This window comes from Bubalus kerabau, chromosome 4 (assembly GCF_029407905.1).
Source record: "Bubalus kerabau isolate K-KA32 ecotype Philippines breed swamp buffalo chromosome 4, PCC_UOA_SB_1v2, whole genome shotgun sequence".
NCBI lineage: Eukaryota > Metazoa > Chordata > Mammalia > Artiodactyla > Bovidae > Bubalus > Bubalus kerabau.
Genome location: NC_073627.1, coordinates 162294341 through 162308415, shown reverse-complemented (window position 1 = coordinate 162308415; position 14075 = coordinate 162294341). Strand labels below are relative to the sequence as shown.

At 49.5% G+C, this 14075-nt stretch overlaps 1 protein-coding gene across 1 annotated transcript in view; it reads right to left on the bottom strand.

Moving 5' to 3' along the window:
- The window catches only part of LOC129651030 (liprin-alpha-1-like), a 32809-nt gene extending 19533 nt beyond the window's left edge, over positions 1–13276 (bottom strand). The window contains 12 exon segments of the mRNA XM_055579760.1: positions 1735–1818; positions 2161–2235; positions 3043–3177; positions 7624–7770; positions 9680–9901; positions 10121–10222; positions 10572–10663; positions 11315–11483; positions 11955–12056; positions 12893–12941; positions 12998–13047; positions 13160–13276. Of these exon segments, the coding sequence (XP_055435735.1) occupies positions 1735–1818; positions 2161–2235; positions 3043–3177; positions 7624–7770; positions 9680–9901; positions 10121–10222; positions 10572–10663; positions 11315–11483; positions 11955–12056; positions 12893–12941; positions 12998–13047; positions 13160–13276 (1344 nt within the window).
- Between the last annotated feature and the right edge of the window lie 799 nt (positions 13277–14075).

Genomic DNA, 14075 nt, shown 5'->3' with positions numbered 1-14075 from the left:
CTGGGCACGACAGGACCACGTCTCGTCAGCGACATTCTGGGCAGCTCAAGTCTATCAGGAACTGAACACAATTTTACATGGAAGCCCTGACTTTGGGCAAATGGGCCATGCTTATGAGACACTGCCATCTCTTAAGCGAGCAGTACTGAAGAAACGGGCAGGAGGAGAATCCAGTTCCTAGATGGCCTGGTGACACTCAGGTCTTAGTGTGGACAGAAGGCAATCCTATGAGGTTATTCACAAGGGTGGGCTGATGGAGTCAGAGACAAAAACCGAAAATTAAAAAAATACATTCATGCTTCCGTCAGCCAGGCTGAAGGAAAATTAGAAAAAAATCCTTCAGCTCTGCAGCCGCTGGGTCCCCCTCAGAGGTCATCACTGGTCCTGGTTCACCGGGGAGTGCCGTCCTCGCGGGTTCCCAGCCCTCCATTTCCCAGGCTGGTCTGAACACGCACAGACAGGAGCGAGCAGGGGCAGCCAGGGGATGGGAGGGCCAGCCCCCCGCGGCTCTCCTCTCGGGGCACAGGCCCTTGGGCTGTTCTGGGGATGGCCCCTCACACCGCGAGGGTGGCTCTGTCATCTGAGATGCACGGGAGAGTGCCTGCTGGGCCCCGTGCCGCCCTCTCGCTCTCAAACCTCACACCCTTCTCTCCACAAGTCTCCCCCCACTGCCCCACTCTCACCCACGTCCTGCCTTGATTTCCCAGATATGACCTCAAAGCAACCAAGGGGCAGCCTCGAGGTGCTGGCTTGCCGGCTCCCTGTCCCCCGTGGCCAGTACCCGCACCCGCTGTCTTTGTCACGACCCCTCCCCAGGGCTGGGCCACCCCTTTTTGAGCCCATGGAAATAAAACCTGTCACGGCTTCCCCAATAAGGCATCGGCATTCAAATATTTTTAAAGCAAAACAAAAATTGACTTTGAATTGGCTTAGTCATAAACAGCATCCCAATCGCAACAGCCTCTGAATAGCAGTTCTGAAAGTAAGGAAGTGCACCCCCGATCAGGAGACCTTGTCCTCTCTGCCTAAGCAGGGAGGGAGCCTCACTGCAGGTCTCAGGATGGGAGTCAGAACCACAGCCCCCCGGGAGCCCGCGTGTGAGGCTCTGCAGTCAGGCCCAAGAACACAGGTATGGTGGGGACAGTACTGACACTTGAGGCTGGACCTGGGATCCCCACTCCATTTCCTGAATGGTCTGCATCACCGTGTGGCCAACCCTTCTGGGAAACCTCTCTCAGGACTCTCTGATGCGAGCCCCCACCATCGCCCTTTCCTGACAGGCCTTCTGTCACAGCAGAACTATGGTTCTCCTCCTGCCTAGGAGCAGCCATCCTACACACACACACCATGTCTGGACCAGCAGTTGGGCATGTGGGACTCCAGCGCCATGTCCGAGGCAAGCACCTCCACAGCTGGGCACCATAGGCCTCAGGCTGTCACCCTTAGGTTTGTCTGAGGGGCACTAGTAAGGTCCAACTGTATCCCGAGCAGCTCCCCGGCCTGGCTGGTCAGAGCAACAAGCAGCCTCTTTGAACGTGGGGACCCCCTGGCCCCTGCCCACCACCTACGGGTGACCACATCTGGCCCTGCTCCCAAGGTTGGGTGCCTGGACCAGCAGACAGGGCTATACACACACACTCGACGGCAGAGACCTGAGCGGCAGAGACAGCAGAACTGGCCCCCGCCCAAGCCACGTCTCTGGCCCAGACGCGGCCTCCCCATCAGCACACGCACCCACAGCAGCTCCTTCTTGTTCTCCTCCAGTTGGGCCTCCATCTGGCGCAGCCTCTCCTTGATGTTACGGTGTCTCTCTTCCACCTGTCGGCCAAGAACAGCGTCAGCTCCGCTTGCAACGACCCTGTCCTGATGACACGCGGGCTGTGACCGCAGGGGTGGCAAGCGGGCTATGCTCTGTGCAGACCACTGGCTCCGGGTTCGCGGGGGGCACGCCCGCTCGCCTGCTCACGCAGCCAGCGCAGCTTCGCGTGTGACACGTGGCTGACGGAGGGTGCTGGTGACCGGCTCGTGAGAGGAGACGTGCTCGCCCCCGCCCCGGGCCCCGCACCCGCGGCCGCTGCACAGCCTCCTCAGACTGCCTGTGGCGAGCCAGCGCGGGCAGGGCAGTGGCAAGCACGGGACGCACAAGAGCACACATTCTACCTTCCTAAGCTGGGAGGTCAGTTCCAACAGTTTAGCCTCCTTAGTGACAGAGCTTCCGGAAGACCAAAGTTCAGACTACAAGGCCGACCGGGGACAGACAGCAGAGATGTCAGGGGAGAGAAGAAACCAACCCTTGAGAGGAAGATCACAGGCAGAAGGGTGCCCCCTAGGCGGCTGTTAGTGACCCTGCTCTGGGAGGGTTTGGGAGCACCCGGCACCACCGGCCTCCCGCGAATGGCAGGCCCCTCAGCCGCTCACTGAGCTCTGGGCAACGCTCCGGACAGCCGCACCAGCACAGGCCCACCTCTCCATGCCCAGCCAGTACCCACCAGCAGTGTGGGGCAACACCTTTCCCACCAGAAGGACGGGGTGGCTGGCGGGCTGTGGGGAACATGCCCCCAGCAGCGCCACGGGTCCGGGACGCGGCCTCTCACCCGTGGGCTCCCGGGGACTGCAAGCTGGGAGTGGGGCCCCGGGTCTGCACCGTGCCCCGCTGTGACTTACTCAACAATGTATGAATCAAGACTTAAAACTGTGTTCATTACAGAGCTATTTTGGCCATCTCTTAAACGAGAATGGGATTTTTCTAGCTCTCTATCCTGCTAGGCTTTGAGGTGCTGACTGAACTCTGAGCAGCAGTGACTCGGAGCTGAAGCGTCCTGGGGACACTCAGAACACAGGACAAAACTGGAGGGAAATTAACGGAGGGATGACACGGGAGCCGGGACTGTCTGACACTCAGGGCGTGCTCCCATCTCAGCCGGGCAGCACGCTCCCCGCGGCTGCGCTCCTCTGTGGACTGAGCAGCACGGGGAGGGGCACGGCGGGACAGCATGGAACAGGCCCTCCCCGCGCCAGCCCCGCAAGGACCCAGAGCAGCACCTTGGAGAGCGCGGCCACCCGCTGAGCCAGCTCAGCCTCCACTTCTGGCAGCGTCTCCGCCCTGGGCAGCGTCTGCTGCAGCTTCTGCTCCTCCAGCTCCAGGTGCTCCTGCAAAGGTCGGTTTTTATCCTCCTCCTACAAAGGGAGAGCAGAGCATCCAAACAGGCCAAGTGGTGTAGCCGCTGCCGTTTTTAGTAAGCTGAGACAAAACCTAAATGCACGTGTCTACTGGATTAGTTCTGTTTCGGAAGCTGCGTCACGGGAATTTTTCTCTCTGTTCCTGGGCTTGGTCTCAGTGGGCAGAACACCTCCTGCCAGAGTATTTGCTTTTCCTAAACGTCCCCATGAATAGTATGAAAAGGCAAAATGATAGGATACTGAAAGAGAAACTCCCCAGGTCAGAAGGTGCCCAATATGCTACTAGAGATCAGTGGAGAAATAACTCCAGAAAGAATGAAGGGGTGGAGCCAAAGCCACAAGAATATCCAGCTGTGGATGTGACTGGTGATAGAAGCAAGTTCCGATGCTGTAAAGAGCAATATTGCATAGGAACCTGGAATGTCAGGTCCATGAATCAAGGCAAATTGGAAGTGGTCAAACAAGAGATGGCAAGAGTGAATGTCGACATTCTAGGAATCAGCGAACTGAAAAGGACTGGAATGGGTGAATTTAACTCAGATGACCATTATATCTACTACTGCGGGCAAGAATCCCTCAGAAGAAATGGAGTGGCCATCATGGTCAACAAAAGAGTCCGAAATGCAGTACTTGGATGCAATCTCACAAACGACAGAATGATTTCTGTTCGTTTCCAAGGCAAACCATTCAGTATCACAGTAATCCAAGTCTATGCCCCAACCAGTAACGCTGAAGAAGATGAAGTTGAACGGTTCTATGAAAACCTACAAGACCTTTTAGAACTAACACCCAAAAAAGATGTCCTTTTCATTACAGGGGACTGGAATGCAAAAGTAGGAAGTCAAGAAACACCTGGAGTAACAGGCAAATTTGGCCTTGGAATACGGAATGAAGCAGGGCAAAGACTAATAGAGTTTTGCCAAGAAAATGCACTGGTCATAACAAACACCCTCTTCCAACAACACAGGAGAAGACTCTACACATGGACATCACCAGATGGTCAACACCAAAATCAGACTGATTATATTCTTTGCAGCCAAAGATGAAGAAGCTCTATACAGTCAGCAAAAACAAGACCAGGAGCTGACTGTGGCTCAGACCATGAACTCCTTATTGCCAAATTCAGACTTAAATTGAAGAAAGTAGGGAAAACCACTAGACCATTCAGGTATGACCTAAATCAAATCCCTTATGATTATACAGTGGAAGTGAGAAATAGATTTAAGGGCCTAGATCTGATAGACAGAGTGCCTGATGAGCTATGGAATGAGGTTCGTGACATTGTACAGGAGACAGGGATCAAGACCATCTCCATGGAAAAGAAATGCAAAAAAGCAAAATGGCTGTCTGGGGAGGCCTTACAAATAGCTGTGAAAAGGAGAGAAGCGAAAAGCAAAGGAGAAAAGGAAAGATATAAACATCTGAATGCAGAGTTCCAAAGAATAGCAAGAAGAGATAAGAAAGCCTTCTTCAGCGATCAATGCAAAGAAATAGAGGAAAACAACAGAATGGGAAAGACTAGAGATCTCTTCAAGAAAATCAGAGATACCAAAGGAACATTGCATGCAAAGATGGGCTCGATAAAGGACAGAAATGGTATGGACCTAACAGAAGCAGAAGATATTAAGAAGAGATGACAAGAATACACAGAACTGTACAAAAACGATCTTCATGACCCAGATAATCAGGACGGTGTGATCACTGACCTAGAGCTAGACATCCTGGAATGTGAAGTCAAGTGGGCCTGAGAAAGCATCACTACGAACAAAGCTAGTGGAGGTGCTGGAATTCCAGTTGAGCTATTCCAAATCCTGAAAGATGATGCTGTGAAAGTGCTGCACTCAATATGCCAGCAAATTTGGAAAACTCAGCAGTGGCCACAGAACTGGAAAAGGTCAGTTTTCATTCCAATCCCAAAGAAAGGCAATGCCAAAGAAAGCTCAAACTACCGCACAATTGCACTCATCTCACATGCTAGTAAAGTAATGCTTAAAATTCCCTAAGCCAGGCTTCAGCAATATGTGAACCGTGAACTTCCTGATGTTCAAGCTGGTTTTAGAAAAGGCAGAGGAACCAGAGATCAAATTGTCAACATCCGATGGATCATGGAAAAAGCAAGAGAGTTCCAGAAAAACATCTATTTCTGCTCTTTTAACTATGCCAAAGGCTTTGACTGTGTGGATCACAATAAACTGTGGAAAATTCTGAAAGAGATGGGAATACCAGACCACCTGATCTGCCTCTTCAGAAATTTGTATGCAGGTCAGGAAGCAACAGTTAGAACTGGACATGGAACAACAGACTGGTTCCAAATAGGAAAAGGAGTACATCAAGGCTGTATACTGTCACCCTGTTTATTTAACTTATATGCAGAGTACATCATGAGAAACGCTGGACTGGAAGAAACACAAGCTGGAATCAAGATTGCCGGGAGAAATATCAATAACCTCAGATATGCAGATGACACCACCCTTATGGCAGAAAGTGAAGAGGAACTAAAAAGCCTCTTGATGAAGGTGAAAGTGGAGAGTGAAAAAGTTGGCTTAAAGCTCAACATTCAGAAAATGAAGATCATGGCATCTGGTCCCATCACTTCATGGCAGATAGATGGGGAAACAGTGGAAACAGTGTCAGACTTTATTTTTCTGGGCTCCAAAATCACTGCAGATGGTGACTGCAGCCATGAAATTAAAAGACGCTTACTCCTTGGAAGGAAAGTTATGACCAACCTAGATAGCATATTCAAAAGCAGAGACATTACTTTGCCAACAAAGGTCCGTCTAGTCAAGGCTATGGTTTTTCCTGTGGTCATGTATGGATGTGACTTGGACTGTGAAGAAAGCTGAGCGCCAAAGAATTGATGCTTTTGAACTGTGGTGTTGGAGAAGACTCTTGAGAGTCCCTTGGACTGCAAGGAGATCCAACCAGTCCATTCTAAAGGAGATTAGCCCTGGGACTTCTTTGGAAGGAATGATGCTAAAGCTGAAATTCCAGTACTTTGGCCACCTCACGCGGAGAGCTGACTCATTGGAAAAGACTCTGATGCTGGGAGGGACTGGGGGCAAGAGGAGAAGGGGACGACAGAGGATGAGATGGCTGGATGGCATCACTGACTCGATGGACATGAGTCTGAGTGAACTCTGGGAGTTGGTGATGGACAGGGAGGCCTGGCGTGCTGCGATTCATGGGGTCGCAAAGAGTTGGACACGACTGAGCACTGATCTGATCTGATCTGATCTGAAACGTCCACAAAGAAGTCTTTAAAAAAAAAAAAGTTCTTATATATTAAAGAAGATCAGTTTTCTGTACAAGCATATTCATTCTTATTGACAAGTTAAGGGAATAAGGGTTCAGTACTGACCCTTCTTAAAACATCACCAGAATCATCATTTGAAGGGAACCCTACCGACCGCAGATGGCCACGGGCTTGTAAGCCACAACACGGCTTTCATCTTCTCTGAAATACAGACCTGATCAGAGTGTGCCTGGTGAAATGCCAGTCAACTAATATTTGTAAATGCACGATTATTCTTTTAACAGATCTTCTTACTCTGAAAAACTTTCAATGTAGAACATTTAGATTCTTGTTTGAAAAAGAAAAAAAATTAAGTTATCTATACGCTCGGGTTCCTGAGAGGTTAGCATTTGCTTCTAAGCAGTTTTCTTATGCTTTCTGTGTGGGTATTACTCTATGTACACACATAAACAATATGATATGCTTTAAAACCCTCAGAAAACAACAGCATATGGTACATAGTATTTTCTTATCTGCCTTTTACAGCCATTATTTTGTATATCGTAATGCTCTTAATTAGCATTTCGCATCATAAATTTCAATGGCTTTCTAGGATTTTATTTTTGTGGTGGGGCCAATGATACACTTTGTCACACACACCAGACTGACTCACTTTGTTTTGGAGAAGCCAGATTTGGTTTTCCTGGGTAAGTCCTGATTATCTGAGACCACACGGGAACAGGAGCGAGTAAAGCTCACCAAACCATAGGAAGTACACACCCTAATCAGACTGGAGCTCTAACCCTGCCTTTTGTCACAGAGACCCCAGTTCCCAACAGGCAGCCAGCTGCCCTGAAGTTCCCTGCTGCTCTCTGCTCTTTCAGGAAAAATGCTAACAAGCCAACAGATTCAAGTCAAGTAAAACAAAAGAGTCAGGAGTGGAATTCCACAAAATGGTTAAACCAAATCCCAAACCATTCAAACCTGTAAGTTGCAGTCACCCTCAGTTTTTAAACATTGTATTTCTTTTCAGTACAGTTGATTTATCATGATGTACATCCACACTTTCGAGCACAGTATTTTCAGGTCATAAGAACTTTACACTGGGACTTGATTTCCAACATGGGAGTCACATGAAAAGGTCTTTACCTTCCTTCCTCAGTATTCACTACTATAAAAGTCAGACACAGGTCAGTAAAGGCCATTACCTGTCGATGCAGAGAATCCTTATTTGTGATTTCATTTTCAGGTTTATCATCAAGGTCATGCACAGAGGAGGCTTTGCGCTGTGCGGCGAGGTAGCGTTTCTCAAGTGTAGTGATTCTCTTCTCCATGTCCTCCTTCTGGGCCATGGCCTACACCGGGCATTACAGAGGAGAAAAGTAAGTCATTATCATGGAATACTCCAGCACACTTAAGAGTAAAAAAGCTGGACTAAATCCTAAGTTTCAAATCAAACACAAAATTAGCATCCTCAAAAGTAAACTCCTAGACATGGCAGTTTTCTTAGACGTGAGCAAAATCGCGCGTACCTCAAATGTCACATTTGCCACAATGGCACCCATCTGTCTTAATGTCTGTCTGGCCACTCGATTTACCAAGCTTCTTTTCTACATAATAAACCCAAACAGCAAACAAAAAGTACACTAAACTACCCTGTCATTGCAAGAATTCCAGGAGGGAAGGGATCTGGCATGAAACGAGGACCTCTGTCTCCTACACCATACAGGCGTGCTTGACCCAGAACAGGGAGGGACCTTCAACAGATCCAACAGGGAGCTCTGAGGTTCATTTCCTCAGGTAAAGTTGGAAAAATCTCATGCAATTTCCTCAAAATTAAAGTAAGAATATCAATGAGTGGAAACACAAGTCAAAGTGTAACACAACTGGAAGCAGCCTTCTCAAGCCTAGTTCTTCTAAAGCAGAGTTACACCACATGTGTGAAACGCTCACACCAGGACCAGAACTTGCTGCCGGTGCAGCTCCTGTCCGCCAGCTCAAACTCCATTTCAGGTCCCTCTGTAGTCACTAAGTAACCAATGTAGTCCTGACATTAAAAGTGAAAGGTTCTAAAAACGCTTTTTCCAGAATTCTCTACATATTAAACTCTGCCACCTAATCTCCTCCTATTGCCAAAGAGTAATGTGAACAGGTTATACAAAGATGTGCAAATATTTCTGTTTTGAGTTCTCACACAGAATTACTCACACCAAGCTACTAAACAAGTCCACCTGCTGGAAAACATGTTGGAGGGGTTCTCTCTGAGACGGTCTCACGGTGGAGGGGTGGGGCAGGGTGGGCTGTCTGCCTGTGTACAAAGGAAAGCTGAGGAGGAGGCCTGAGCCCCCAACACTCTTCTGTTTTCACAATGACTGTTAGGTAGTTTCTCATAAATCATGATACCCGCAGACATGACCACCAGAAGCATCATGATTCTACATGGTTACACAGCACGGGCCTGAGGATCTGAGGGTGAGCAAATGCCACTCGTCTTGTCTGACCGCCGTGTCACTGTCACACATCCCTTCAAGGAGCAGAACCTCAGAAACTAGAGAAGATGGCCAGGCAAGCTGCCTCAGCAGAGCCCACACAGCATGCTCCCATCTCTCCGAGAGAACGGGCTCCACAGACGTCACCAGGCTCGCCTGAGTGAATCAGAAGGAAATTTCAGCATCATCGGGAATACATTCAACAGGCAGGTAGGGGGATGAACTGGGAGACTGGGGTTGACACATATACACTACTGATACTATGCATAAAGTCAACAATGAGTAAGGACCTACTGTACAGCACAGGGAACTCTACTCAGTGCTCTGTGGTGAAGTTAATGGGTAGGAAATCTAAAAAAGGAGATGTGTGTGTGTGTGTATATATATGTGTATATTTATGATTGATTCACTTTGCTGTACAGCAGAAATTGACACAGCAGTGTAAAGCAACTATACTCAAATCAATGAATGAATGGATGAATGAACTTTTTAAAAAGGAACACACTAGGCCCCCTAGAACTTGTAGAAATGAGCAGCCCACACCCAGGGTGCAGCACAGCGCTAGGGCTACCCTTATGTTGGTCCACTGCCAACGGACCGCCTGGACCAGGCCTCTTCTACCCCGAGACCTCGACGCAGAGGTGGGGAGGCAGCCAGTTGCGGTCTCGCCAGAGCTCTGCTCTTGCTCACGCAGCCATCCCCAGGCTGAGACCACCGGGAGAACGAGGGACCCACATTCCACCTCAGGACAACAGACACGTCCACCGTCACTCACTTCGCGGAGGTCCCGCTCTAGTTTCACGTTTACTTCCTCGGACTTGAGGAGGTCCTTCCTGGCCGTGTCCAGGTCCTCCTCCATCTCTGTCACCTGGGCAGAGAGGGCTGCCAGAAGCTCCTTCATCTGGCTCAGGAGCTCCTTCCTCTGGCTCTCCCGCAATTGGTTGTTTATGATTTCCTGGAGCTGGATCACCCGAGCCAGAGAGCCGTCGCGGGTTCTCTAAGGGGGAAAGGAAGCCTTAGACAGCCTTGTTTTGGGAGGCAGGGAACACAGCACTTCCGGGCAACCGGTGAGGTCAAAACTGCCTTCTGTGCTCTGGAGCTCACACGACTGCCACAGTCTCACAGAACTACATGGTGCTTTGGTGAGAGGTCCCAACAGCCCTGCACAGACTGGATGGTAAGACGAGAACCAGATCGAGTGGGACCGGGGACTTGCCTTTCCATCGGCGCTTGGCATGTTTTCTTGCTTGGGATTTACATCAAGCACCCCGTCCATCAGTATCTTTTCCAGGTTTTTCTTCTCTTTAAGAATCATCAGCTAAAACCAAAAGTTTGAATCAGAATAAAGAAATAAGTCAAGACAGCAAAACTCCATTTGGAAAAACTCAACTCAAAACTGAAATACAGCATAAAAAGAAAATACATGGTGATGCTATCCATCCCAAAGAGAACCAGGTGATTAGAGTCAGAATTTTGTCTTCTACTGGACAAAGGGGTACTTAAGAGATCCTGCAGCTCTGAGCCACAAGTCTAGGTTACTAGTCATTAAAATAACCCAAGTGGGAGGGTCCTCAATCAGAAAGATAAATAACATCTGATGTCCACTACAGCCTTCATACTTCTTTTAAATGAAAGGATACAAATGACAAACCCTTCACGGAAATTACACGATGACTGATCAAACTTATCTCTTTATGTGTGGCACCTAATTCTTCTTCTAACAAACTACACCTTTCAAGTGCTCCTCGTAATCGCTCTCAACTGAAATAAAAGGGGCCGAGTCACTGTGTGTTGAAGTGTGTATATATGTTAGTGCACGTCTTAGTGTACACTCACCCTAATTTAACACGGCTACTGTAACAGAAGACATTTAATACATCTCATTGATCTTAACGTCAAGAAAATCTGCTTATTAACAGCTTTAAATTCTAAGTTAGAGAGGGAAAAAAAAGTTCCTAAAATAATCCTATTACCTAGTTTTTAATTGCAAATTGATATACAGAATACAATAAATCTTGAGACATTTATGCCAACTAATACTTTTTACCTGGGGCTTCCCAGGTGGATCAGTGGTAAAGAATCCGCCTGCCAATGCAAGAGGGCAGGTTCTATCCTTGGGTCGGGAAGATCCCCTGGAGTAGAAGATGGCCACCCACTCCAGTATTCTTGCCTGGGAAGTCCCAGGGAGAGAGGAGCATGGTGGGCTACAGTCCACAGGGTCGCAAAGACTTGGACATGACTGAGCATGTACACAGGCAACACTTTTTAACCATATAACATTCTGACTTCTTACAGAAAAAATGTATTTACAAGAATTCAAGAAGCTCAAAAGTCAACCAGTTACATAAATACATGCATCATCCACCTAACAAGGCAGCAAGTGTCCAAATCCAGGACGGCCGGGTGGCGGGTACCTTCTCGTCCAGGGCCTTGTGGTACTCAAACAGTGATTTCAGGGCCGTGAGCACCTCCACCTTGCTTCTCATGCCGGCCGGGGACTGCGCCTTCTGCTTGCCCATCTTCATCCGGAGGGACGGCACATAGCGTGAAACCAGGCATTCCAGGTGCTCCAGCAGCAGCTGCAGGGCGGGGCCAAAGGAACACCTTCAACCTCGTACTTGAATTCAGGGCCGATAACTCCTCTCAGCCTCATGCTAACACCGAAACCATGCTAAGGCAAGTCGCAATCCCGCCAGTTCAGTCGAAAGTTAGAGTGGACTTCCCCAGTGGCCTAGTAGTTAAGACTCCACACTTCTGCAGGGGTCCTGAGTTTTAATCCCTGGTCGGGGAACTAAGACCTCACACACACTGTAGCATGGACAAAAATGTAAGTTAAGAGAACTCCCCCCTCAAATGTACTAAAATTATATTAGCTCTCACCATCAATTTGAAGCAAAGTATGAGAACCCCGATCTGATCCACCCCGGTCTGCTCAGTGGGAAGATGTGAAAAATGACTTGAAAACCAGACAGAGTTTAAAGACAGCAACACGGAACCCAGTGGTGACCCCCGTGGGGCAACTGTCCACACGTGAGAATCCCCCTACTGACCCTGGTGTTGTCCCTTTCAGCTCTCATCTCGGCAATCTCTTTTCCTCTTGCTAGAAGCTGCTCTTGGCATGCACTGACTTCTTCCGTAGGTGATGCCAACTCCTAGAAAACAGTTAAATGAGTAAGTAACTAAATGCAAACACAAATTAAAAAGAGAGCGAGACTGAAGACTGACCCTGTCAAGTCTCTCCAGCCTCCACACAGAGGGTCTCCCTGCCCCTCCAGAGAAGAGGGGTCCGCTGACCCCAAGACCACACAGACCACCACAACTCAGACCAGCCTTTAGCCTCCACCTCGATCTGGCAGGAACGCGGCAGGGGAGAACCTGGAATCCAAGCCTGCCTTCTCAAGACCCAGGGAAGTCTGAGAAACTTTCCTAAACATAAACCTAACAACAAACTGGACAAAGAGGTTCTTAAACGACACACAGACCAGTGACCTAGAACCACTGGGGACAGGGCAGAAGAAAGGGAAGATCTACAAGGCCACCAGGCTTTGGAGTGTTCCTCTGGGAAAAAGGCTGATGGCACCCCACAGCCATCTGTTAGCCTGACCCCACTGAAGTCACAGTCATTCAATAAACTGGTTAAAGGGTTAAATTCATGTTTTATGTATTTTATCACAATTTTCGTGCACACGGTGCCATCTACGTGGTGAACTTGCTCAAACTGAACCACACGGCATCTTTCATTCTTCTATTTTTCTTCACACACATAAAAAAATCCTGGGCTGCATATCCCCTACTACACACTGAGCATTCAGCACCTAGAACACTGCCCAACACTTGTAAGAGGTATGTAGTAGACATGTGAACTATGAGGGTGTATGTTATACATGTAAGCAGTAGGTAGCCATCATTAAAATACTGGACACACTGTTCTGTGCTTTGTAAGATGGGAGACGATAAGGGGCTTAGCCTTTCTGCTTCAAGGACTGACTCTATAGCTCAATCCACGTGCCCCAGTGACTCCTCCAGCCAGCGTTTCCCTTCAGAAGGTGGGGCCCCCGGCCATCCTCCACGCAGCACCTGCACAACCACTTACAAGGTCAACCTGCTGGGGTCGATCTTGCCCAGAAGACCAAAACGCCCTGGCTGGCAGGGACCCCCGGCAGGGCCCACAACCATGCTAACAAAATGAAACACAGCCCCAATGCTTCACTGGGTAAGGGACAATCCCACGGGCCCAGCCCCCAGCTGTTCTCACGTCAGTCCGCTCCGCTTCCAGAACTTGGGCCGAGGCCGAGGTCTTCCTTGTCTTGGCTTTTGCCTTGGGGTTGCAGCGCTGGAAAAGTGCCCATAGGCGGGCCCTTCTGCGACCCATCCTCGCGTATGGGGGCAGTCCCCCACTCGGGGGCAACTGCTGTTTCACGGTTAGATAGCTCAGCACTGGAGCTATCACCACCGATCTCACACTACGGCCACCGCTATTCACACTACAACCACTGCTCTCACACTCACCACTCTCAGACACCACTCTCACACACCACTCTCACACACACCGCTCTCACACACCGCTCTCACACACCACTCTCTCACACCCCGCTCTCACACACCACTCTCACACACACTGCTCTCACACTATGACCATCAGCACTGCTGTCTCTAGAAGAAATGGCACGAAGGCTCTGCCTCCAGCATGTCTCCCAGGAGCCCAGAACCTGAAACCCACTCAGTCACAAGGGGCTCCATGGCAACAGGGGGGCTGGGCTCAGGCCCATCATCAGGGGTGCACAGAGGGGGGAGGGGCTGCCAAAAAGACGTCAGGGGAGTGTGGTGTGTGGGAGAAGGAAAGCCATGCCCACAGCTCAGGCCCACCGTCAAACATAACCCTGCAAGGATACTGGTTCACAGTCGAACCAAATAGTATAAACTGCTTCAGAAACCACCAGCACTAGGAATGAGCATGTCTTCTAAGTGGGCTTCTGCCTCCTTCACCCCCCAAACAAGTCTCCAGTGAGGCTACTGAAAGGGCACCCCTGAACTCAAGGGTGCCCCCAGAACCCACTCAGGTGAGGAGGACTCACCGCGCTAGCTGCCCCTCACTCTCACCCTGAGCTCGGTCCTCCCTGACTGACTCCCTCCCTCGAGCTCAGCAAGGGCTTGACCAACCTCGCTCCAGG